The sequence below is a fragment of the Taurulus bubalis genome (assembly GCF_910589615.1).
Source record: "Taurulus bubalis genome assembly, chromosome: 8".
Lineage (NCBI taxonomy): Eukaryota > Metazoa > Chordata > Actinopteri > Perciformes > Cottidae > Taurulus > Taurulus bubalis.
This window is the reverse complement of record NC_136596.1, coordinates 3542106-3567371: the sequence shown is the minus strand read 5'-3', so window position 1 is coordinate 3567371 and position 25266 is coordinate 3542106. Positions and strand designations below refer to the sequence as shown.

At 44.8% G+C, this 25266-nt stretch overlaps 1 protein-coding gene across 1 annotated transcript; it reads right to left on the bottom strand.

Annotated features, from left to right (window-relative positions):
- Positions 1-525: 525 nt before the first annotated feature.
- cspg4ba (chondroitin sulfate proteoglycan 4ba) lies at positions 526-24357 on the bottom strand (the record flags this gene model as incomplete). The annotated part of the gene is made up of 10 exons (XM_079222016.1): positions 24140-24357; positions 19346-19509; positions 13270-16842; positions 11833-12306; positions 10567-10743; positions 7112-7310; positions 6276-6407; positions 3940-4112; positions 3298-3481; positions 526-2576 (listed from the first exon to the last, which is right to left on the bottom strand). Exons 1-10 carry the CDS (start codon positions 24219-24221, stop codon positions 526-528), a joined length of 7209 nt encoding a protein of 2402 aa, XP_079078142.1. The 5' UTR covers positions 24222-24357.
- Between the last annotated feature and the right edge of the window lie 909 nt (positions 24358-25266).

Sequence of the window (25266 nt, the reverse complement as noted above, 5' to 3'; positions counted from 1 at the left end):
GATAACAAGTGTGAGTGATGAAACATACATCAGGCACTGGACATAGGTTATGATTTACCACAATGATGACTCAATAGTGATTAATTAAAATACAAAAGCAGATGCTGAATAACGTGCCGAGGTGGTTTTTCACCGTCTCCATCCTTAAAGCTGCAAATCAATCCATTATTAACCACTAGGGGGCAGAAGAGCATGAAGACAAGCTAACACAGCCTTTATAAAGTTGGTATTTTTAAAGTTTCAAGCAAACGATTGCCTTGTTGTTCATCCAGCAGACGCAGAGCGAGCGGCATCATCCCATTGGCTCTGGCTTAGCCCTCCAGCTCTTCACAAGAAATCCTGGTCTTTAGTTCGCTAAATGTTTCGTGTTATGATAATAGATTTTGTCACTTCAAGTGAAACATTACACATGACACTTGAATTAATACTGAAGCAAATAACAAAGTATTGATTAATGCAGCTTTAAGCTGGTTCGTGGCAGCCTCCTCTAAGTACATGTCCAGCACACATTGGGATCATGGACGATCATACCCAGTACTGGTTCGTCTGCAGCGTGGGGGTGGCGGTTCGAATAATTTGGGAAGATGACGCCGGTGAGCTGTTACTCCAAGAATTTATGAACGTGTTTGAGTCAATGGTGTCGTACACCGAGGCCTGATTGTGCAGCAGTGACCGGTCAAAAGCGGGGCTACCTGGGCAGCTGGGGTTCAACGGCGTGACGGTCACAGTGGGAACCGCCGTGCTCCTCTGGGGTTGACCCAGGTAGGACGCAACGCTTACGGAAGGTGGCTCGTGTGGCGCGGCGGTGTTCTGCTTCCTCCGTCTGTGGTGCCGGAGGAAGACAACCAGGACTACAAAGATGACGATGAGCAGCAGCAGGGCGAGCAGCGGTAGGATAACCAGGAGCGGGCTGGACGTTTTTTGAGGGTATGACTCAACGCGTACGGGTGTGTTCCTGAAGGGAAAGTCCTCAGGGCCACGCGTTGGTTTCCCAAGCGTCGTGCTGAAAATGCTCGTTCTGTTGGTGTTCCCCCAGCGGTTGCGTGCCTTGAACTTTTGGTGGTTTTTGCTCGGTTGCTGGGTGGAGAGGAAAACGGTGGACGGGACCGGCGAAGCACTTCCGTTTCTGGACGCCTGGATCGGCGTCTGAGGAACGGGTGACGTGGTCGGGACAGGGCTCTCCGTGGTCGGGGAAAGCGCCGGATCGTATGGCACGACTGTAAAGTGGACCTCTCCCATCGCAGGTTGGACGTTCTGAGCTTTCAGTACAAACACCAGCGAGTCGTTCAGCTCCTGGACTCCGGTCATGTTGGCATTCAGCGCCAAGGCTACCTTCCCCTGCATCAGATCCTGAAAGGTGAACGTCTCGACTGGTACAACTTTCCTGGACTTGTGAAGTTTCGTCCGAACCACCTTCCCGTACTTTGGATGGGAGATCATCTCAAATACAGGGTCACTATCACTGATATTGGCCAGTTCGGAGGCATTGAGGAATCTGGTGTCGAGTTTGACTGCAATCCCATTGGGAATCCTCAGACCTTTCCCGACCTGGACCAAGGGTCTGACGGTTATGTTAAACATTTGGCCGGTCACATTTGCCTCTGAAGTGAAGGCAGTGAACTCAAAGCTGTCCTCTGCAGAGGTGAGGGAGATCATGTGGTAGGACACCCTTCCAGCCTGCAGATCCTCCTGTTCAAACTGCGCTGCCTCTCGGTTGTCCTTCAAAAGTTTGCCAAACTTGGGAGGCCTTGTAACCTGGTAGCGGATGGTGATGTTCTTCCCATTGGTCTCGGCGGAAAGGCTGTCTTGGGTCAGCGCCGCTGACGTCTTGCCTTGCTCCAGAGTCAATCCGGTGTAGTTGACCAGAGAAATGGTGATTTCGGTCACTTCTAGGTTGAAGAGTTTATATATGGGTTTATGATGGCCGTCCGTGACGCTGAAGTAGAACACCCCCGAGACAGAGCTTCCATCATGGATGAAATAGACGCTCCCGTTATTGATTTGGGCTTGGGTGAAGGCCACTATCGACTCATCCAAACTTCCTCCCAGAGCTAGGTAACCGTTGTTTGGCTTGCTGATCACAGAGAACTGAATGTCCTCGGGAGGATTGTCCAAGTCCTCAACTCTGAGCTGCTCAGGCCCGAGAGCTACCATGTCCCCTTGTACCACCCTCAGACTTGGTGCTTTGGTTTTCAGCAAAGGCGGCTGGTCATTCACGGGCGTGATTGTGATGTTGAAACGCTCTTCAACGACATCCATGTCGTCCTGAGGGCGCTTCGCAGTTTTGCCTTTAGGATTCAGCCACGCACCGAACACAAAAGAATCGTGAGTTGTCTCCGAGTTGTCGTGCTTGTAGGTGATACCGTACTTGTTCACAATGAACTGGGAGAAGTTGGGTTTCTCCTTGGTGAGGTTTCTCTCTCCGACCACGATGACGCCGTGCCGAGGCAGCGACGCCACCTGGAACCAGACCTCATTGGAGCTCCGCTGAGGCGTCGGCAGCTTGGACAGCAGGTTGGTGGCATCCAGCTTGGATTCGTCAATGACGACACTCTCCCCTTCCGCCACCTCAGCGCCTAGCATCAAGCAAACATTTCTTTAATCACAAGGGATAACATTGTTGACATTTTAAGAGAACAGCTTGTGATGGGATCGCAACAGGGCCGTACGGTGGGGTGACCAATGACGCCTTTCTTACTTTGCAAATGTATTTCTAGCACCAACCATGGAAGTAATAACCAGTAATGCTGCTTTGTGCATGTTGTGGAAGTCCCAGATATACCGGGAAACTAAATGCCGCCTTGTCTGGGTTCATTACATCACCCACAGGCTCTCCGCGAATTTACTGTTACTCCGTGGCTGTAATGAACCCAAAAATAAACAAATAAATAAAAGGGATGCCAAAATAACTAAACGAGCATACCGATTTGTAAAAAGTCTGAATATTTGTTTCCGCAAGATCTTAATGGCGCTCGGATTGAGTGTTGCTCGGCCAAGCTAACGTTGTAGCACACAAAATAACATCATATGGGCGTTATTGTTTGTACCATGTGGTTCATACACATAGCTTTGTCTCGTCTCTGTACTAGTATGGAGGTAAAGTTTCTCGGTGAACACCTACGGCTACTAAATGTTTCCTACATTTCTGATTCAACAACGTCAGCCCGTCAGTGACAACTTTGGCGATTGTCATGACTTTACCTCTAGTACCACCATGAGGTTGACATTTGTAGTTTTGAGTGAAATGTCTCAACAACCAGCATGAATTTCATAACCCTGCTTTACTGTGGTTCATACCTGTGTTTGCAAGCAGGACCGTGTTGTGTTCAGGTCCTGTATTCTCATAGGAAATGTCGATTCTGAAGGTCTGGCTGTCCAGAGAAGAAGGCGGCGACGCCACCGAGAAGGTCACGGAGTCCATCGCTTCCCAGCCCACGGACTCGACGGGGGTTTGAATGTACACAACCTCTTTCCTGTCCACCTAATTTGTTGAAAAAACAACAACAGGGAACCTCAGGGCGAACCGCCATCCAAAAATAAATTCACATCAACAAATTTTTTGCACAAACATGCCCTCCCCGAAAGTGAACCGATGGTTTAATCAACTGTATAAACAGCTCAGTGGCCTAAATAACCCTTCCCCACTGTGGGAGACATTACCGCGATACGTGCAAGATTGAAATGTGCTTTGCTCAGCAGTAAATAAAGTGCATGATGCGTCACAGCTTCAACTGTTTCGGATCCTAATCCATAAGAAATAATCGATTACGTAAAAGCCAAAGAAGCACAAAGGCTATTTCCTGAATGAGGAAGCAGAATATCTATTATTAATACCCTGGAAACCTTCCACATGAAGGGAGGAATATTTATACTGGTACACATCCATTGTTTTTTTTATTATATATTCTTGTGTAAGACCTCCAGTCTTTTTCCACTCACCATGTCTTGTGTGAAACTGGAGACGTCCACCGTGGAGTTATCCGGCTGCCTCGCCACCAGCCGCCCCAGTTTGGGATGCCGGATCACGCTGAAGGTGATGACTCGGGTCGAGGTGTTGCTGATGTCATTGGTCACCGCTCGCAAACCCTCATTTGTGATTGGAGTGGAAGTGCCTGGAGGGAAAAGGAATCACGGGAGTTACAGGTGAAGTGGATTGGGTAATCAATCATGAAACTATACCTGCAGAGAATACAGAAGTATAGTATATATAGAAGTTTTTTAGCCGTCACCACACTGTTAAAAACTCTTGTGCGGCTGCTTCCAGTGTTGTGAGTCACGCCACCGACTCCAACAGCGTTTCCCATCTATTTAACACTGAATGATGCAAAAACAAGCGGCGCGTTGGGCCGCCGAGAGTCCTTTGATGTGTCAAATTAAAGCTGCGCGGCAGACTTCATAGGGTTTTTATTTTTTTTACAGCCCCGTCCGACTGCACTGCGGGGCGTTGCATAAAAAACCCAAACGAGAACTTAAAAGTGGATCAGCCCCGTCGCAGGAGCAGAGCGCTTCTCTCATGTGCGACGACGATGAACCAAGATGAACCACGCACACTTCCAAAAGATCCGTCTCCGCAGGGAAGGTTGTGAGGATCCGAAGAAGACAAAAAAGACTGCTGATAAATGATGGCAGGCAATGATAAGGAGGAAAGAGGGTCAAAGCCCAGTGGAATGTGTTTATCGCACGTCGGTCCTATCCGTCTCTCAGAGGACGGTTCCCTCCGGAGAGAGACGGGTTTTCCCGCCTCTTTACAATGAAAACCTGCCTCGCTCGGAATCTGCACAAGACGGCTTTTCGCTACATTGTTAGACATTTACGCAGCTTTTCAGTGTGCAATGTAGAACACAATGCACAGCATCAAGGCTCCTCTTTGAGTGTGAAAGTGTGCGTCCCGATCCCAGAGGCCTGCTGCTCCCCCGTGAGGGAGGGAGGGGCCACACGTCTCCCTCGCTTTTCAAATATCAGGATTTTCTGGAGCCGCTTTTAGTTATTAATGTGTGCCGAGAGAAATGAGCTCGACAGCAGCAGCTGGAGCGCCTCACAGACTTTAAAACAAGGCTGTCCACCTTAAAGGGACAGTCCACCCCAAAAATCATACATGCGTTTCCTCTGACCTGTAGTGCGTTTTACCAGTCTAGATAGTTTGGGTGGCGATATCGGCACCAAGGTGTGTGGATTATCTTCAGTTTTGTCTAATGTATTTATTTTTTTTTGGCGCTTTGAGCACCGCAGGAGAGAAGGCCGGCACGTCTCAGGCTGGTATCTCCAAATCTAGGCAACTCACACCAAAACTATCTGGACTGATGAGTAGCGCCACAGGGAGGAAAAACACGTAGTTTTGGATTTCGGGGTGAACTGTCCCTTTAACGGTGAAGGTTGTTGGAGCTGTATGCGGCCTGAAAAAGAGGATTTTATATATATATATATATATATATATATATATATATATATATATATATATATATATACACACACACACACACACACACACACACACACACACACACACACACACACACTTCTGCCGACTACATTCTCCCTTCAAATATCACCAAAGTGGTGTTCATTTGTGTTCAAATTTGCTGAACAAAACTTGTGAACATCATCACAATCATCCGTCGTTTGCCCCATTTTTCTGCAAGAATCCAAAATCAAATGGGAAAACCTCCATTGGCTTCTCGTCGAGGGAACCAGTGCGATGCCGACTTCTCTGGTTTGGCCTAGAAAAACACGTCATCCCTTCAGCTCTCTAAACACTCCCACCGTGGCCGTGTCACAATACATTGCATTAAAACTAGGAAGAAGACAAACATGAGTTGATGGGGTTTCACGTCGCCCATCAAAAACCCTTCATTGTCCGTGAACGTCCGCCCCCTCTCTCTCTCTCTCTCTCTCTGTGCCCCGCCTGGCACAAAGCACAAACCGGCCTCAGACAGACGGCTTTTCAAGTACCCACTCCCCCCGTGGCTGGGAAGCTCAGCAGAGCGCGCCAGCTGGCCGCTCGCTGCCATCCGTCTCCTCCCAGCTTTACGACCCACACCGCCGGCATACGTCTCATGGAAACCACGCGGGAAAGTTCGGGCGAAGCAACGCCTCTGCTGTCGGAAAAAGTGCTGACTCATTCAACCGAAGGAATACGTGCAGCAGACGATCAAGACGCTGAGAGAACTCTTCAGAGGGCCGACAACAGAGGCGAGAAAAGAGGAAATACGTACTTTAAAATCCCAGTACTCCCACTCGTCTTCACCCCTCAACGCCCAGACTCTACTGGGATTCACCTGGAAACACCTTGAGCGGACGGTTTCTCTCCAAACTCAGAACGAGGGATCTGGCGGTGATGCTGAAGATCTGCCGGGGAGTGAAGTTCACGCCGTCGTTGGCTTGGAAGTTGAATCCCCCAGACATGGCACCTGGAAATGCAATGAAACCAACAAAAATATATATTATAATAATAATAATAATAATAATATGTAAAGGCTGTCTACTCTAAAAGGACTTGGATTCTGTCTGCTGCAGTTAGTTTTGTGAGCAGATAGTTTCACTTTGGTTGTGGTTTATGCAAACAAATAAATAAATATATTCATTTATATAAATAGGAGAGAGCAACTCAAACTGTCGGGGGAACCGTCAACAGCACCCTCTAGTGGACGCATGGAGGAACAACAACAACATGATGTCTGGAATCTAAAAACAGACATGATGTAATGTGTTTTTTTTAGAGGCATTAAATCCAAAGCATGATGGAGAATAAAAAAAGATGCCCATCATTGTTGAAGCAATTCATTACAGGTTGTATTGAGGACAGTGAGTGATGAACTCAATGTCTCAATATAAAAAATAAAAATACTTTCTTTCCCACAATGTCAACATGTGTTACTTGTTTCTTAAAAAATGTCTTCTTCTTGGGGGGAGGACCACTGTATACGCCAATGGCTCTTAATCTCCCCCGTTTCACTTCTGTTGTCTGTTTGTATGATTTCCGTATATGCAAATAAAAAAATGAAAAGACAACATTTCTGGCTTTTCTTATTTTAAATAAATAAGTACTCTTTCCTGGCTTCTCCAGTGTTGGGAAGTGATCCTACGACAGGAGTTGATGAAGCCGGAGCGTTACCTTTGTGGACAAACAGCAGCTGCCCCTGGTCGATGAGCTGCTGGGTGAAGTTGAGCGCCGGCCTCATGGGGGCGCTCTTCAGGGCCAGGTGTCCGTTGCTGGGCGGAGTCACCATGAAGAGCAGCGCCGCTGGGGGCGTGTCCAGGTCCTGCGCCGCCAGGTCCTCCGGCCTGATCTCCGTCATCGAGGACACCCACACCTGGAACAGGACATGTGTTATCAGAGTGTGTGTGTGTGTGTACGTTTATATGTGTGTGTTTGTAGGTTTGTGTGTATGTGGGGGTGTTTTTGTGTGTGTGTGTGTATGTATGTATGTATGTATGTATGTATGTATGTATGTATATATATATATATATATATATATATATATATATATATATATATATGTATATGTGTGTGTGTGTGTGTTCTAACAGGATTTGACAGCCAAATGCCAGTTTGGCATTTATTTTGAGAGATGGAATGAAATGCTGTCATATTTTGTTATAAAATGAGGGAAACGACTTGGAATATTAAAGTTGTTGTTGTTGTTGTTGTTGTTTTCCCATCTGTGGATGCCAGTCTTGAAGAAATCCCCCTAATTCAACAGCATCACACATGATTATCCGGAGCAAAGAACACGTCATCCATCGCCATCACAGACGAGGGACCCCAGGATGCCCGGGGGTCCGAGTCCCGCTGTTCCACATGCGCCTCCCTCCCTTCGTTGTCCGCTCTGCACTCGGCGCCGCTCCAAAAATAATCCCCCAAAACCGAGGCGGTCCTCAAACGGGGGACATCCCGGGACTAAACATAGCCGTGCGGGCCGTGAACACAGACTCACGCGTTCCCGAGCTAACGCGAAGCAACAGAGGAGCTAACGCGACGCCACCGGACCGTGCAGACGCCTGGCAACGAGAGGAGGAGGAGCCCCTCCGGGCCGGAGCAAACTCTTGCGTAACGCGCCGCCGTCCCTCGCGCAGGTTAAGACGCCGCAGTGGAGGCGAGCATTGAGGGTGAAGAGGCTCTTCTATCGGCAGGTTTGTCACAGTAGCATCTCTGCGTTACACAGAGGTTAACTTGTTCATGTGAGAAATGTCAGCGACAACAGAATACGAAAGAAGAAAACGGCTGCAGGAATGTGACGCAGTGGAGCATCTATGAGTTTACCTTTAAGAACCACGAAGTGTCAGCTGACAATGGAGCCGAAACGTCCACAAAATGACCCGAAAACGCCACAAATTAGAGGCTCGGCGGACTCTCTCATGGCTGTAAGTGTTGCTCACTGGACTGGAACAGAAGCTCATGGGTTCTTTTTCCAATTAGCACCTAACCCCCGCCCCCCCCCCCCCCACACACACACACACACACCGACCACAGGGGGCCACCGCACACATCACATCCACAGCATAACTCCTCCTGCGAGAGGAGACTTGCCGTGTGTGTGTGTGTGTGTGTGTGTGTGTGTGTGTGTGTGTGTGTGTGTGTGTGTGTGTGTGTGTGTGTGTGTCTAGCGGGAAATGACTGCACTGCTGATAATCCCTGTTTAACAGGAAGTCTGGGGAACAGCGTCAGTGACTCACCAGATCCACTGGAGCCTCGAAAAAAAAAAAATTTGCACCATGCAGCCTTCTAGAGAGTATAGCGTACACTTAAACCGATAGATTGTTCTTTTTGAGGAGACTAAAATACGTCTCGCTGGCGCCCCCTGTCCACAGCGGGCGGGACTTTGCGTTGCTCCAAACTCTCCTGTAGGTACGTACCCCATCCAACCATCCCTTTAAGCTCCCGTCCGGTTGTCAGAAGGTCACATCAAATAAACACTATATTGTACCTTCCAGGAGGCTCCGCTCACAGCTTTACTCCTACTTTACTCCCACTTTACTCCCACTGTGACGTTCAGTTCCCTCAGGAAACCAGCACACTGCTGTCATTGTGTCACGTTCCATTCTCTAAAAAACTTCAAACTTTGCACCGGGTTATTTGTTGGTTTTTGAGGATGTATTCATTCCACACTAGATCATATTTAATCTTGGGGTTTAATTCAGCGTTTACCAATCTCACATAACACGTAAAAGACAAACCTTTTCCTTTTTTTCTTCTTCCTTCAAACAAACATCAAAGCTGTTCCAAAGCCAGCGCTCTGATGAATGATTACAGGAGGAATGAATCTGTGACTGAGGACACTTTCCTCTGGAAAACAGTTCCTCAAGTGCAGTGGCAGAGCGCCACCTTGTGGACAAAAGCCAGACCTTTCACCTGACATCCAGGGACATAATGACTGTAATAATGAGATCATGAAAAGCTACCCCTTTTTTTAAATATATATATCCAGAGTTCCAATAGTAAAACGACTTTCATTCACCCGGCTTCCTGAGGGGAATTTTTTCAAAGTCGCTGTTCTCCGAGTCGCAGGATTGCAGAGGAATTCGAGGCATTTGGGGCAAAGCTGCACAGACAATGGAGACCTATACTTCAGCCTCTCTCTCTCTCTCTCTCTCTCTCTCTCTCTCTCCCTCTCTCTCTCCCTCCCTCTCTCCCTCTCTCCCTCTCTCTCTCTCTCTCTCTCTCTCTCTCTCTCTCTCTCTCTCCCTCTCTCCCTCTCTCTCTCTCTCTCTCTCTCTCTCTCTCTCTCTCTCCCTCTCTCTCCCTCTCTCTCTCTCTCCCTCTCCCTCTCCCTCTCCCTCTCTCCCTCTCCCTCTCTCCCTCTCTCTCTCTCTCTCTCTCTCTCCAACTCCCGCTACTAAAGCTGAAGTCAGCACAAGTTCCTCCTGTCTAATTAAAATCGGAGTAAACACATTTCAGAATCAGATTTATTTGCCGTGTGTTTACACATACATGGAATTTGACTCCGGTTTCACGTAGCTCTCATTGTACATATATACAGTAAACAAGATAAATATAAAAAAGACAACAGAGTAGTGCAGATGGAGGTGTCTGATAAATAGTTTAAAGTATTGAATAACAGAGATAACCGGGCGGCGCTGAGGACGCCGTGGTCACAGCGTTCTCTATTTCCAGCCCATCATGGCGCTCATGTGAAATGGACTAAACGCAAGCGACATATTTTCCCCCTTCTGTCTGCGTTGTGCCTGTGGGGTTTTTCTCTCTTCCCCCCACATTCGATCTAAACTCTTTTGCATTCATAAGAAGCCTTTGAATTCACTTCCAGTCAACCCACTCTACAGCAGCTGCCTCTTCCCTCCACATGCAGCCGACCCAGAGAAAGAGGCAGTGCTTTTGTTTTAATTGTATTTTAATATAGTGGGATGGCTTTTGTTTGAAAGCTGAACACCTTAGCGCCTTCCTACGAAATCCCAAGAACCCTGAGATGTCTGTTCTGTGCTGCCGGCCTCCCTGGACCCTCCTCCGCATAGCAAACATACTTTCCCTAATCCCATGGCAACTTGCAGCGCTGCCCACATGGAAATGGTCTGACAGTAAGTTATAAATACAGAGCAGCAGTGCCGACTCACCCTGAGGACCCGGTTGGCGGTAATAACAGGCGGCTCGTCGTTGACAGCTGAGACCTGGACGTGCACCGTCTGGGCCGCGCTCTGCTTCCTCAGGCTCGTGTCATTGGCCGACACGGAGAAGCAGTCGGCTGAGGTTTCGCTGCCGTCGTGGACGTAGTAAATGAATTCGTGCTCCACCTGATTAAAAACAACAACAGTGGAAATTATTCGGGAGAATCCCAATAAGACACTACATTTGTAGATTTGTGACTCTTAGCTTTGTACAATCTTAGAAATTAATTAGGAGCACAAACGTGACAAACAATCACAGCAAGACCCAAAAAATAAACTCATTGGTAGCGGACATGACAATAAAATGCAGAGGTTACTTTCCACAATAATAAAAAAAAAAAAACAGTCTCGTTCTTAATATTGCTATACATCATTTAATTAAAAATGCATTTAGGATTAATCCACTGTGCAATATTTTGTACTTATTTATTATATATTTACTGTGTGATTACGTAACTATTATACTTGTTTTTATTTGTTTTGTTCTACCCATGTCTCTTATTTGTTCGTTTGCACGGTCCACTAATTAATTAGATTTTTAATTATAAAAAAAATGTTAACGATTTTTTTATTAGGGGTTGCTTTAACTATGTTTTACTATATTATTGACTCTGTGGCACTCTGAGTTTCTTTTGAAAGAAAAGTGCATTTGAAAATAAAAAAATATTATTATTATATTACTATTATTATTACTACTATGCTGCTGTAATCCTGCAAATGTCTCCTCTGTGGGCGTAATAAAGGATTATTTTATGTTATGTTCCAAATGCTTGTACACTTGGGTCGAATGAGAAAATAAATGCCTGTAAAATAGCTTTAATAGTATTCGTTACCAGTGTTGAGGATTGGGTTATGTAAAGTACGAGTTCTTCTCTTTTCTTTGCTTTTCTAAGTACTTTTCATTCTAAGTTCTTTTCATTTTCTCTTTAGGCATTATAACTAAATTGCTTTAAGTGGAATAGTATTTTATCACGGTGCATTATAACTAATGGTTTGACTGAAATAGTCTTTTTATCATGCTGCATTATGCTAATTGTTTTGAGTGAAATTGTGCTTAAATACGCTGTAGTACATTCCTGTTATTTTTATGACATTAATATAAGGTCATAGCAGATAGTATCCTGTTGTACCGTTACACCAGCATGAACAACACCACATCAAATTATTAATCCAGCAATCAACTATGTTTCTGCAGCGACCGTGAGCGTCTCTCACCTGCCTCCTGGTGAAGGAGGTAATGGCCACGCCGGCGTGCCTGGAGTGCTCCACGTGTCCGTGCTGCGGGGGCTCGGTCAGACTATACAGGAAGTTGAATCCCGAAAAGTGGCGGTTGGTGACACTGAGCACGTCCGGGGTCAGCGCCTTGGCCGCGCCCTCGTTCAGCGTGAAATTGGACACCCGGAGCGGGATGAGGCGTGGGATGATGTCGACGGACATCCTGATGCCGTCGACGTCCGTCACCCCGTTGGTGGCGTCCAGGACGAAGGTGTCGTTGGCTCTGTCGGGCTCCGCCTGCACGTACTGGATGTTCCCGCCGTTGACGTCCTCCTGGGTAAACGTCCTGACAGGGGACCGCTGGGTTCCGATGTAGCGCCCCTCCGCGTCCACGAAACGCCGGAGAAAGCCATGAGACGGGGCCACCTTGACTGTGAATGCGATCTCAGATGGCAGGTTGTCCTCGTGGGTGACCTGCAGCGATCAGAGAACATATTCACTGGTGAAATTTGAAAGGCTCCATGTGCCAGAACCGCTTAGTTTCCATTTTGGTCTCAATGTGAGTTGGCAGTCCGTTTCTAACCCTTAAAAAGCAGAGCAGTGAAAACTGGTCTTTCACTGGAACATTTGTGTGATATTTTCCTTTTATTATAGTTTAGATTATCTAACAAATGTTGTTCCCCCTCAATGGGCTGTACAAAATAAACTGAATTCACCTGGTGCAATATCCAACATGTGCAATACGTTTTTTGAAGTACTTTTATATACTTCAGTCTGCATATTTAATATTCTTCTTTACAGTTTTTTTTATTGTTTTCTATTACCGTTTATTTATGTTACTTGATTTGTATTCACTTATGAGCAATGCTGCTGTAATCCTTTAATTTCTCCACTGCGGGACTAATAAAGGATTATCTTATTTTATGATATACTATTTAAGAAATCAGGTTTTGGAAGCTCTGAACATAAAATATTTCACTCACATTCTTCAAGTATTCATGTCATTGTTATTAATAACAAAAAACTTCACTATTAGCCTCTGTAAAAAAAAAGTAAGGATTATGGAAGCCTGTTTCCGCACAAAAGAAAAGAGATAAAAAGGCATAATAATGAGATAAAAAGTCATAATAATAGCTTTTATCTCATAATTTCGACTTTCTATCTCATTATTATGACTTTTTAATCTTTTTTTTTTTGGTGCGGAAACGGGCTTCCATAAATGATAGTGACAACTGGTTAAATAATAAAAAGGAAACCAAATATTAAAATATAATATAAATAAAATAAAATATTAACTCAAAAAGTAGATTGTTGTGGTAGACAAATGATAAAAAGATATTAAAAACATTGCAATATGAATTAAAAAAGATGGTATTGACCTTCAAAAAACAGCCATCATATAATTGGAATATAAAGTTGATGATAAATAACGCTCACCTCTAGTTTAGTTTCGCTGATCTTCACTGGTTTCCCCTCCTCCACCAGCAGCATGTTGTGGTGCAGCACAATGGGTGGCCTCTGATGACTTTCCAGGTAAACCTTCACGTTGACCCTCGCTGCGAGTTGGAGACCTTTAGCGTCCACCGTCAAGTTGAAAAAGTCCGCAAGATGCTTGCTGCCGTCGTGCCGGTAGGCGATCAGCGCGTCCTTGAAGTCGGACCGCGAGAACGACTCCACCTTCTCGCCGCTGCGGTACAGTCCCCCGTATTTGGGAGCCACATCCAGCTTGAAGAGGACCTCGTGGTCGTCTCTGATGTCCAAATTGGACACGACGCTAAAATTACCGGTGGAAAAGGTGACGGACCGGCCCTTCTGAACCAGCAGGCCGGTGCTGTTGCCGACCCTCAGGAAGGGGTCGTGCGCGCTGACGTCTAAAAGGCTCGATACGAAATGCTTCCCGTCCGAGACAAAGAGCACAAACCGGCCCGCGCTCACGCCCTTGTGAATGAACAGCACTCGCTTCTCCTCCAAATCCTTCTGTCGAAACTGGAACAGCCGATGAGCGGTGTCGTTAACCAGCACTAGGTCTCCCATCGGGATTCCACGTCGAGTGTAAAGCAACTGGCCGTCATCAAAATCAGAGTCTGCGTCGTGGTAACGCAGATCCTCTAGAGTGAGAATCCTCTGTCCGTCCCTTACTACGTGGAAGACTTTATCAATGATACGCACGGGCTTTTGGTCGTTGAGTAGCTGAATAGTTACGTTGAAAACTCCTTCTTTGCAGCCGATATCGTCTGCTGTGATTGAGGATTTGAACCCTTGGCCGGTTGACGCTATGAAAGTGAACTCGTCTTGCGTCGTTTCACTGTCATCATGGATGTACATGATCCGCTCCTCCAGTAGATCCTGGTTACTGAAGGTTAAGATGTTGTCGTAGCTGGCGTTGGAGTTTGACTGGCTAATACGGGCCAGCTTCCCATGTTTGGGGCTGCTTATTACCGTGTAGTACATGTCCTCTGTGCTCAACGTCTCTGCGAACAGGTCGTTCTTCGTGATAAGTTTACTTTCTCCCTCCTGTAGTGAGAGTCCGTCATTTCTTATAAACACGCTGTTGACGTCAGCTTTAATGGAAAACCGAAAGTCATAGTATTGCGACTGAGCGTGTTTGGAAACCAGCTGAAATTTGAACCGGTCGCTGGTATCTTCGTAAGGCCTATCGACGAGCTCGTAATGTACTTTTAGACCGGTCACATCTTTTTGGCTAAAGGTCGAGTTCTTGCCCAAGGCCATGGCGTCGAGCAGGAGTTTTCCTTTCTTTGGCGTGGTGAGAACGCGGTAATGAGTGTCTTCCTCCGAGAGGGCCACGCCTTCAGCCGTGGCAAAAAGACACTCGGAGTCCAGTGTCACTTTTCTAACTTTATCCAAGTCAATCACAACATTCCTCACCAGGTGGTACTTCACCCACTTCACAGTGATTGGGAAGAGTATTTCAGTGGTTGCCCCTGCAGCCACGTTAACTTTGCTCTTAAAGTAATCAGTGGCGTTGGAGGTCTGGATTTCTTGGTAGGTGCTGACATACCGCAGGCGCTCTTTTTCAAGAAGCCTTTGGGAAAACGAGTCGGTCGGCCTCCATTCACCACTGGAGTGAAGCCGCTGGAGTTCTCCATACTGAGGGGGTTCAATGATATCAAACCGGATGTCTACGACTTGTTTCACAGCATTGGTTTGCACAGCCAGGTGCTTTAAACCGAGTATCGCCGTCTCTCCTTGAGTGATCTCAAGGCCTGTGTTGTTGGCAATCGTATACTCCAGCACCACAGCCATGACCCTCAGGACCACCGTGTTGCTGACCTTTTCCCCGTCGCCAACTCTAAGAACTATCCTCGAGTTTCGAACCCCAGCGTGAACATAGAACACCTTCAGTTCCGCCAAGTCTAAATATGAGAATGCGGTCACTGCCTTGCCAGGGTTGTTTTCGATTTCCAGATATCCTGCATCAGCGTTCAGGTTCCCTAGCACGGAGAAGACTAGGTCGGCGTCGCTGCTGTCAATGTCTGTGGCTTTCAGGACGTCAGTGGTGATGCGTTTCTTGGAGTTCTCCAACAGGACAAAGAGATTTCCTTCAGGGAGACTCAATTCGGGTGCATCGTTGGTGGGTGTCACAGTAATATTGTAGCGGTACAATTTGTCGCTTTTTAGATAGTCAGGAACTTGCTTTCTACTGCTACAATACATTGAAAGCATGAAGAAGTCATCTGGTTCCTCGGAGCCTCCATGGATATACATCACTCGTCCATGCCAAAGGTCCAACATGCTGAAGGTGTTCTCCTCTTGGTCCTGGTCAACGTCAAGCCTGATCTGACCACGAATTGGTTGCTCCCGAATTCGGAAAATGATCTGAGACTGACGAATGCCAAGCTTCTTGAAGTCCAAGACTACCTTGATGTGTTTGGCCTCGAGAGACCCTCGGCCGCCTTCCTGAACCACAAGGTTTTTGAGCTGCACAAAATTTGAGCCGTGCTTTATGTCCAAGCCCCATGCCAGGGTGGACACGTGAAGCGACGGCGTTGGCGTCGCCGAGCGAAAGACGGGTACCGGAGCACTCGTTGGACTCACGGTGGTCGAGGGTTCTGGTTCTTTCTCTGGCTCACAACCAACTGAGATATCCTTGGTGACTACTGCGTTGGAGAGACCAGTTTTCACTCCATTGACTTTGATATTCTTCACACATCCTTTAAAGGAACCTCCTCTGACACGCTTTCCTGACATGGAGACAAGCCCCACCTTTCTGACTTCTGATCTGGTGCCGTCGTCGATTCCTCCAACAAAAAGATAACCTTTAAGCTGAAGCCCCTTTGAACCAGAGCTGATGCTGCTTTTCACCATCTCTCCATCAACAGAAAGCTCAAGGCTTTTTGAACTGAAATGCAACTTGACAGAATGCCATTTCCTGTCATTGATGAAAGTGAGGGATCGAAGCTCGGTTTTGGTTCCACCTTTCCCAACAATGGCCACCGGCAAACCTTCCTGAATCTCCACAGCAACAAAGTCCCCCTCTCTGGCTGAATTGTACAGGAGAATTCCCTCTCTGGCTGAAGTGTGCACCACACACTCGAATATCGCTTCCTGCTGGGCGTTCCAAGTTGGAAGAGAAACGTAAGCCCTGGAGCTGAAGAAGCTGATGGGGTCCTCCTCAGTGGCAAAGAATTGGGGACTGCAGCCTAAAGACACCTCATGGACATTCTTGAATCCGGTATACGGCCTCAGTGATGACAACAAGTCGTGTTTGTTGAAGATCACCTCGTCCATGCAGCCTCGGAAGCCGATCATCTCTCTGGTGAGGTAAAGTCTGTCCAGGCCTCCCGAGCCTCCGACGTAGAGCCCATCCAAAATGTGGAGATTGTGATCGGAGCCTGGCATCCTTATATCTGTGTGAGAGTTCTTGTCGACAGTCAGAGTGACGTTGTGCAGCACATGGCGGACCTCCACTGAGTGCCAGGCCAGGTCGTTGAGCTGGGTGCCTCTCTCCGACTGTACCACCACCTCCCCCGATCCGAGATCCAGTTTCAGCTGAGAGAAGAAACAAAACAGGATTACAAATTATGCATGAATAAAAAGGTACATGTACATTCTGATCTAAGAAGCAAATCTATTCAAAATCAGTTATGAATAGATATCTTTTGCTATGTCCCACATTCATGGTCCCCAGACGACGCCGTCTTCTGACTTGATCCCCTCACTTTTCCTCTTGCACCACCACGCGGTTGTTGTTTTTATTTCTTCGTAACATTTCCAAACTACTGGATGGTTTGCCGATACATTTTGTAGACGTTCATGACCGCCTCAGGATGAATTGGAATTACTTGTGGGATCCCTTATCGTGTTATCGAGCACCAAACTACTATGGGGAACTTGTTAGAAGGCTGAGGTTAGCATTTAGCTAAAAGTAGAGTACAGCCTCACAGCGCCTCTACCATAGCTGCAGACTGTTGTTTAAACATGCATGTGCAGGTTTCAACTGTTTGGTCTGATTATGAAGATTGTAAAAAAAAAAAAAAAAAAAAAAAAAAAAAAAAAAAAAAAAGAATATTTTGATAAATATTTATCCATCATTACAAACTAATTAATACACAGAATCGAAAAATATGTCCATTGTTTCAGATGAAATAAATGAGTGTATAACCATAAGACATGGCTTAAAAGACCTAAATGACCATGTGTAGTCACCGTGACACCTGGAAAGGGAAACACAGGATTTAGACTGCTTAAACTCTGATGTCACCTGCTGTTATAACAGTGAGCTTTGTCTGCGATTTAAAGCCGGAACACAACCATCATCTCCACGCCTGCAGCCGTGTCCGCAGAGCGTCACGTCACCATCTCAATCTAATGCTGCATTTAGATGACGTGCTTGTCGGGGCTTGCTCCCGAGTCCCCGCTATGCATGCGTGGGTTTCCAGGGAGCGACGCTCGTGTCTGACTCACGTGCAACGAGACCCCGAGCCCGAGGAGGACTTGTGCGAGCGAACAAAAACATCATTTGGTGACCTGTGCCAGTTCAGGGAACAGGGACGAGCAGCTCACCTCCCTCGTGCTCACAGGAAAAATGCAACGCAGTTATGATTCATTCCCGGTTGCACCAACTGCCACAAAGAATTTCTTGAGTTTTGATGCACAAAAGATATAATGCATATCTCAGGACTTTGTGTTTATTATGAAAGTGTCTGCATATTTTTTTTTTATCCATTCTGTGTGCTGATTTAGCCTGGCAGAGCTGCTCACAAGATGCTTTCCAAGCAGTCTTGAGGTGACAGATGTATTTCACCCTTAAATCCTCCCAGCGAGTCTTGTGTTGTGGGCTAAAAATAGTGCATCCGACTTGGGACACACACCAATCCAAAACCTTGGGACTGTGCCAGAGGTAAACATATTTTGTCATTAAAATAGAAGCAAATTGCCAGAGGTGTGTATTGCATACTATCTTTAGAGACAGATGAATATATACTTGTATTTTTAACGATAAAAAGGTGCTACATTTGAAATTCTGAGTAAAAAAACTGCAGTACTTTAAACATATTATACTGTAGCATGTATCATTATATAAAGAGAAGTACCGTAAAAAACAGCCCCGGCTCGACGCCCGACTCGGGCAGAGGGGACGCAGCCAATAGCAGCGGGGAGCTAGCAGCAGCGCTAGCTAGGAGCATCGGGGAGCTAGCAGCAGCGCTAGCTAACAGCAGCGCTAGCTAACAGCAGCGGGGCGTTAGCAGCAGCGGGGAGCTAGCAGCAGCGCTAGCTAGGAGCATCGGGGAGCTAACAGCAGCGCTAGCTAGCAGCAGCGGGGAGCTAGCAGCAGCAGCAGCGGAGAGCTAGCAGCAGCGGAGAGCTAGCATCAGCAGCGCTAGCTTGCTACAGCGGGGACACCCACCGAAGGTAGTAGCGGCTTGTAACCCAACTTTTACGGTATACTCGTCCATTAAATCAGAGCTGAAATGATTAGCCGATTAATACATGAGTAAAATGTATCCTCATGTCTGAGTTGGTGCTTTACTTGGTTCTATATTAATCTAAAGTCAACACAGGTGGGTTTTGGACTGTGAGGACGCCATTTTGGGCTCTGAGAAATTGTGATGGACATTGTATTTTTTTCAATAGTAACAATTACTCAATTTATAAAATCATCTTTTTGTATATGACATAATATTATAGAGTGACTACAGTGCAAAAAAAGCAGTACGGGTAAATCAAGAAGATTATAGAGTTGGGAGAGGCGGTAGAGAGGTCGCCAATCACCTGGCGGACATGTACAGTATAGTCACACAAAAAGAACACGCCACTGCTACACGACAAACTGCTTTCAACATCGCCTAGTTTCCACTGTGACAAGTGACTGGTATGGAGTTAACACTCAGCTGACAGCAGGCAGGCTTGTCCGCTTGTGTTACTCTGTCGAGAGACTGACACCGTTACTGGCGATGGAGCCACGCTTAAGGCGGTTAGAGTGTGTGTGTGTGTGCGTTCATGTGTGCTTGAACATATATGCCCGTGCGCCGGCGGCCACCGATGTACCCACCTGCAGGCGACCGGCGTGGAGCTCCAGCAGGAAGTATCTGGTCTGGCCGGCGGCCAGGAACAGCAGGCCGGCGGCGCTGGAGGTTCGGAAGCGGACGCGCAGCGCGTTACGGTCCGACGACTCGGTCGCCTTGAGCTGCACAAAGCCGTCGCCGTAGAAGGAAGCTGGAGAAAGAGACAGTAGGGAGATGGGGGCGGGGGCAGATTTAGAAAAAACAGAACAGAAAGTACAGTAGCAGGGAACACAGAGAGAGTCAAGCCAAGCATTGTGCTCTTAATATCACCCAACATGTGACATTTAGATGTAAAAGTCAGGCTATTTTATAAGCGGAATCTATGTGTGCGGGAAGCACGCACACACACAAACACACACACACACCCGAAACAAATTATACCTAAAAGAATGCTTGTAAGATTCACCTCCCCGGTGGGCCTGCTGTGTTGGTGGTAGTTTACACGCACTCAAGTACGACAAGAGTGCAATTATGAAAACGCTTTTACATTGGAGAGTAAGAACCTCTTTTTTAGGATGAAACTAAATAGAATTGTAGGTTTTTTTAAGTGCGTCTACTCGTTTTGTGGCTCGCTCCGACAACATAGCTTTTTTACACTTTAAAGGTATTTGACTTTAATGCCACAACAGAGGCGGAGGATGCGGATGGGGGCGCTCCGGAGGGGAAGTGGGACGTGTCTGGGCCCGTCCTGCCCCGACAGGAACCTTCAACCTGAACATGAAAGGCCCCGACGTCCCCGCAACGCCTCGTGTTGCAGAAACAACTGTGGCGGACGGACCCAGCTGTTTCTCCCCCCTCCCTCCCCCCACAGCCATCTCGCATCAACCCTGTAATCTGGCCTAACGCGCTCTGAAGCGCTCTCATCCGAGCCCTCGTGCCCGAAACCAGCAGCTCACTCGCGGACGCGGCTCCCACGCATATTACGAAGAAGAAAGAAGGTTAACGGACGTCTTTGGCCTCTCGTGAAGAAACGTGATTGATTCATTGGTTGGTTGGTGACCCGGGGCGAGAACAGAGCACCACTAATGGAACAGGGTGACTCAACGGGGGGGGGGGATACAGTTAATGTGAGTTAATGCATTGTTGTTGCTCCTGAAAAGGCTAAATGCACTAATTGGCTCGATTGAATCCAATGGTACGGACCGAGCAGCGTAGATTAGCTCTACGGAAGACAATACACGTCAAGTTTCACGCCTGTCAAACATCTGTGCTAAATAGAAAAAAGCACAAAAGAAAAAAAGAAGAAAATTATATATAGAAAAAGTATAGAAAATAAAAAAATAGAATTATTTATTTGTATATATATATATATATATATATATAAAATAAACATATATATTTATATATATAGAAATTAAATATATATAAAGAAATATATAAAAAAAAAATATATATATACACACACACATACAGACCTTTAAATATAACTTTTTTAAATAAAGAAATTTAAATATATTTATTTTTCTTCTTTTGCACTACAAAGTCAAAGTGCATATAAAATTATATTATATATATATATGTATATATATATATATATATATATATATACACAAAAACCTTTTGTTTATACATTTATATAAATATATTTATTGTTCTTCTTTTGCACTACAAAGTCAAGTGCATTTTGTAAACGCTGTTTCTTTTTATTTATATATACACATTAAAAAAGAAAATTATATATATTAAAATTATATTATATATATATATTAAAAATATAATTTGTATATTTATATAAATATATATACAAAAACCTTTTGTTTATACATTTATATAAATATATTTATTTTTCTTCTTTTGCACTACAAAGTCAAAATGCATTTTATATATATATATATATATATATATATATATATATATATATATATATATATATATATATATATATATATATATATATATAAATACCGATATAATACTGATTAGCAGAAGATGGAGTGGTTGGTTTCCCCCTTCTTGAAATAATTGGTTGATTTGACTGATGTTTCTTGCGTGCAGACAGACTCGGTCTTCGTGCATCGCCCATTTACAAAATACATCTTTTGTAACTTTGAGACAAACAAATCTGCCCCTCCAGACTGATATATCGCCCCAGTTACAACATAGAATGGTAAAGTGCCACATCTCATGGGTTTATCTATACAATTGTGGAAAAGGAGTCGTAATTTTACACAAACACAATCACCCACAATCCTGTTTTGACCGAACAAACAACATTACGTTTAACATCAGACAGGACAAAGAAACAACTGAGAAGCTGTAGCCAGTGAATATTTTAGCTTGAACAGTTATTAATTTTCCTTCAACTGATTTAACCCCGGCAGCCCTCCGATCCCGACTCCTCATCCTATTCATGATTAACATGAATACCTCACCAAGTGAGCTGGTCCTTTGAGTCAGACTCTTTAGGTGATCCAGCACATGAAGCACATTCCTAGTCAAACGGCTCATGAAGTTGCTCCATGTTCTCACATGGTCGCTCCCGTCCGCCGGCTCTGGTGCTCATTTAGGTTACCCAGAAAGCAGCACTGCTTTGCACCAATTCACACAGAAATGTGTCTGGATAATCAAGTAAAGGGCAGACAAGTTAACAAGCTGGACGAAGTTTTGAATATATATATATATATATATATATATATATATATATATATATATATATATATATATATATATATATCTCCTGACTGTCAAAATGACTCTACAACCTTTTTCAAGTACATTGACATCAAAGTATTTAAAGATTTCGCAGAATTCATTCAAAGATGAAGAATTATTTTTGTTTTATAATCAAGTTGAATGTATTATTGGTTTAATATCACTCTATAACCATCATTTGTTACTTTTTTTAATCTTCTATATTTGTCTGTCTTTTCACACGAAAACGGTCCTGTGGTCATGCTGTAAAAATGTAAATAATTTTCAAAAAGTCTCAATTGTAAGATGTTTTTTTAACTCTAAAAAGTTAGAAAATCACAAAAAAATATGAATTTGGGCGACACTATTTCCCCTCAGTTCCCAGGAGGATATACAAATGCAAGAATATATTTATTTAGAGAAAAACTAGGGAATAACGAACATATTTCTTTCTCTCTATATAAAGAGAGAGAAACAATCGGGTAGTTGCTGCCGTTTGTTTAAATGGCTCTTTAGCGACTGTTAAACACAGCTGGAAACCAGCGTGTCGATCGGCCGCAGGAGCAGCATCCAGCGTTACTCATCCTCACTCTGACCCAGAGGCAGGCCGCCTGCACTCACTGTCCTCTCTCATAAAGGCATCATGTTCATTCATCTGACTGCTCTGTGGAAGAGAAAGCACTGGCCAAGAGGAACGCAATGACATTTGTTCCCTTAGATGCACAGGGGTGGACGTGCACGCTCGGTTGTATTTCTCCGGTCGGCGCGGTGACGTTAAAGCCCTGTGATTAAACGTCATGTTTGGTTAGAGACAAAACAAACATAAAGAGGTCTTCCCTCACAGTTTACTGGATTCTTGAAAAGATGGAAGGAACATTTGAGGGTCTTTTTTTAGGGGGAGGGGTGTGTTTTTTGGGCTGCTCACATGCTGAAACATGGACATTTTGGGTGGTGTGTAAATGAAAGAGCAGGGTGCACAACCAGAAAACAATACCCACAGACACACAGGAGGTGTTTGGAGGTTGTTGCAGTCTGCATGTCTGCAGGGGCCGTTTCTGTGCGTCAGGGACATTTGGGTTTTTCTTGAGGGGGTGAAATTTCCCAAACCGTCCATTCAACAACAAAGCCAGTGACCTTTTAGCGAACACCCGCTTACATTTAATTTGAGGGCTAAGACCAGCGCTTGTCACTGCCTGCGTGTTCAGATCTACACAACAGATCGGGGATGCAGCCTGACTGAAGTGCCTCGTCATGGAGATATAATATGATATATATATATATATATATATATATATATATATATATATATATATATATATATATATATATATATATATATATATATGCATTGAGGTGAAACAAATGTCTATACTGTAGTTATTTTTGCAATAAAGTATGTGGTGAGACTGAGTCATGGTGGAATCGTTCCTGATTATCCCCCGAGGAGGAGGCAGAGCCTGCATGCATACGCTGAAGTTATGACACATGCATGGGATCAAATCAACCAGAGAGGCTAATGAATGCCCACATGGATGCAAATAACATACATGTGAAGCTGTGACTCATGACAAAGCATCCAGCCCTCCCTAGATCTCTCAACGCAGCGACGCCTGTCCGTGTCTTCCACTTGAATGTGAGCGTGCTGATTGTTCCCATGCGCGCGCTGCTCCCTGTGACAAGGTACGAGCCTGTGCGCGTGCACGGATTATCCCAGGTCATGTCTCCGAGATAAACACGCATGTTATTCATCCAACTCATGCAGATTTAAGCAAACTAAAAAGCAATTTAAACAAACAAAAAATAGCATTTGTTCATTCACAATTTGATCAATTCTGTTTGTTTTTTAAACTGTGAACCTCATGTAACTACACATGAATAATCTACTGAAGCCTCCAGGTGAAGGAAATCACTGTCAGCCATTAAAAAGCTACATTTACGATATTTTGTAGCGAGCAATGAAGTGGTCGTTCTAACCAATCATGTCGCCTTCAGGGGAAAGTGAGTCCTCGGTAAACTACAAAACACCTGGAAGAAACTCGTCCATATTATCCAACATATTGATTAACAAGTCGGCCTTGAAAGCACCATGACATGAGTTTATCTGTAGTCTGTTTTCATTGGGGAAGAAGTTAAAAAAGAAAAGTTGTTACCTCCCGACGCCAGCTCGAGCAGCAGCGACCACCAGAGCAGCGCGCGGAGCCACAACTTCTTCTTCTTCTCAACAGGGTCCATCTTTGTTCTCCCGGTGGGAACACGAATGTTACCGGACACGTGCGGTTACATTGTAACAGACATGTTTCTTCTTCTTCTTCTTCTTCTTCTTCTTCTTCTTCTTCTTGCGTCGGTGCAACACAACAGTTGAGCTGTGAAGCTGTTGCAGCTCTGAGGCACCTACGTGGGTCCCTCGCTAAACTCCGCCTCCTGCGCGTGCGTGCGTGTGTGTATGTGTGTGTGTGTGTGTGTGTGTGTGTGTGTGTGTTCTCAAAGCAAAAAAAGAAGAAGAAAGAATCATGTTCATCTCTGTTTTCAAAATAAAAGCCAGAAAAATAAGTGGAAATACGAGTTTTTAAATGACCGTGATTTGGGTTGAATGTATTGGCTTGTATCCTTACAGGTATATTTTTACTTTGGCTAAATACATACAAAGACATGCATTTTTTTTAATCTAAACCTCCAGGTTTCAAGTTAATTCAAGGACGAATAAATTACGATTATTAAAGTTTATTTTTTATTTGTTTAACCCTTACATGAGCTTTATTTCAGTTTGAGGAAATCCAACATCTCAATTCAATTCAGTTTATTGTGTTTAGCCCAAAATTACAAATTTGATATTTGTATTAATTGCAGGATTACAGCAGGATTACAACAAGAGACACGTAGTAAATACAAATAATGTTTTAACAATTACATAACAGTGAAGAAGAAAAATAATCCACAATAGCAATATTATATATACAGCTATAATATTGCTATTTTGGATTATTGTTCTTCTTTACCATTTGTATTACTGTTTTACTGTTTATTTATATTACTTGATTTGTATTTACTATTCGTCTCGTGTGCACTGCTGCTGTAATCCTGCAATTTCCTCACTGCGGGACTAATTATTTTATTTTATCTTATCTAACTGACGACTAACGACTCTTCTGGTTGTATAGAAGTCTATATAAACGACTCTACTTCTCTCTTGATGTATTCCGTCAGTAAACACTGTAAACATGAGTTTTTGTCTCAATCTCTTGTTTATTATTCAGGTTTTATTCGTACATTGCTCCAC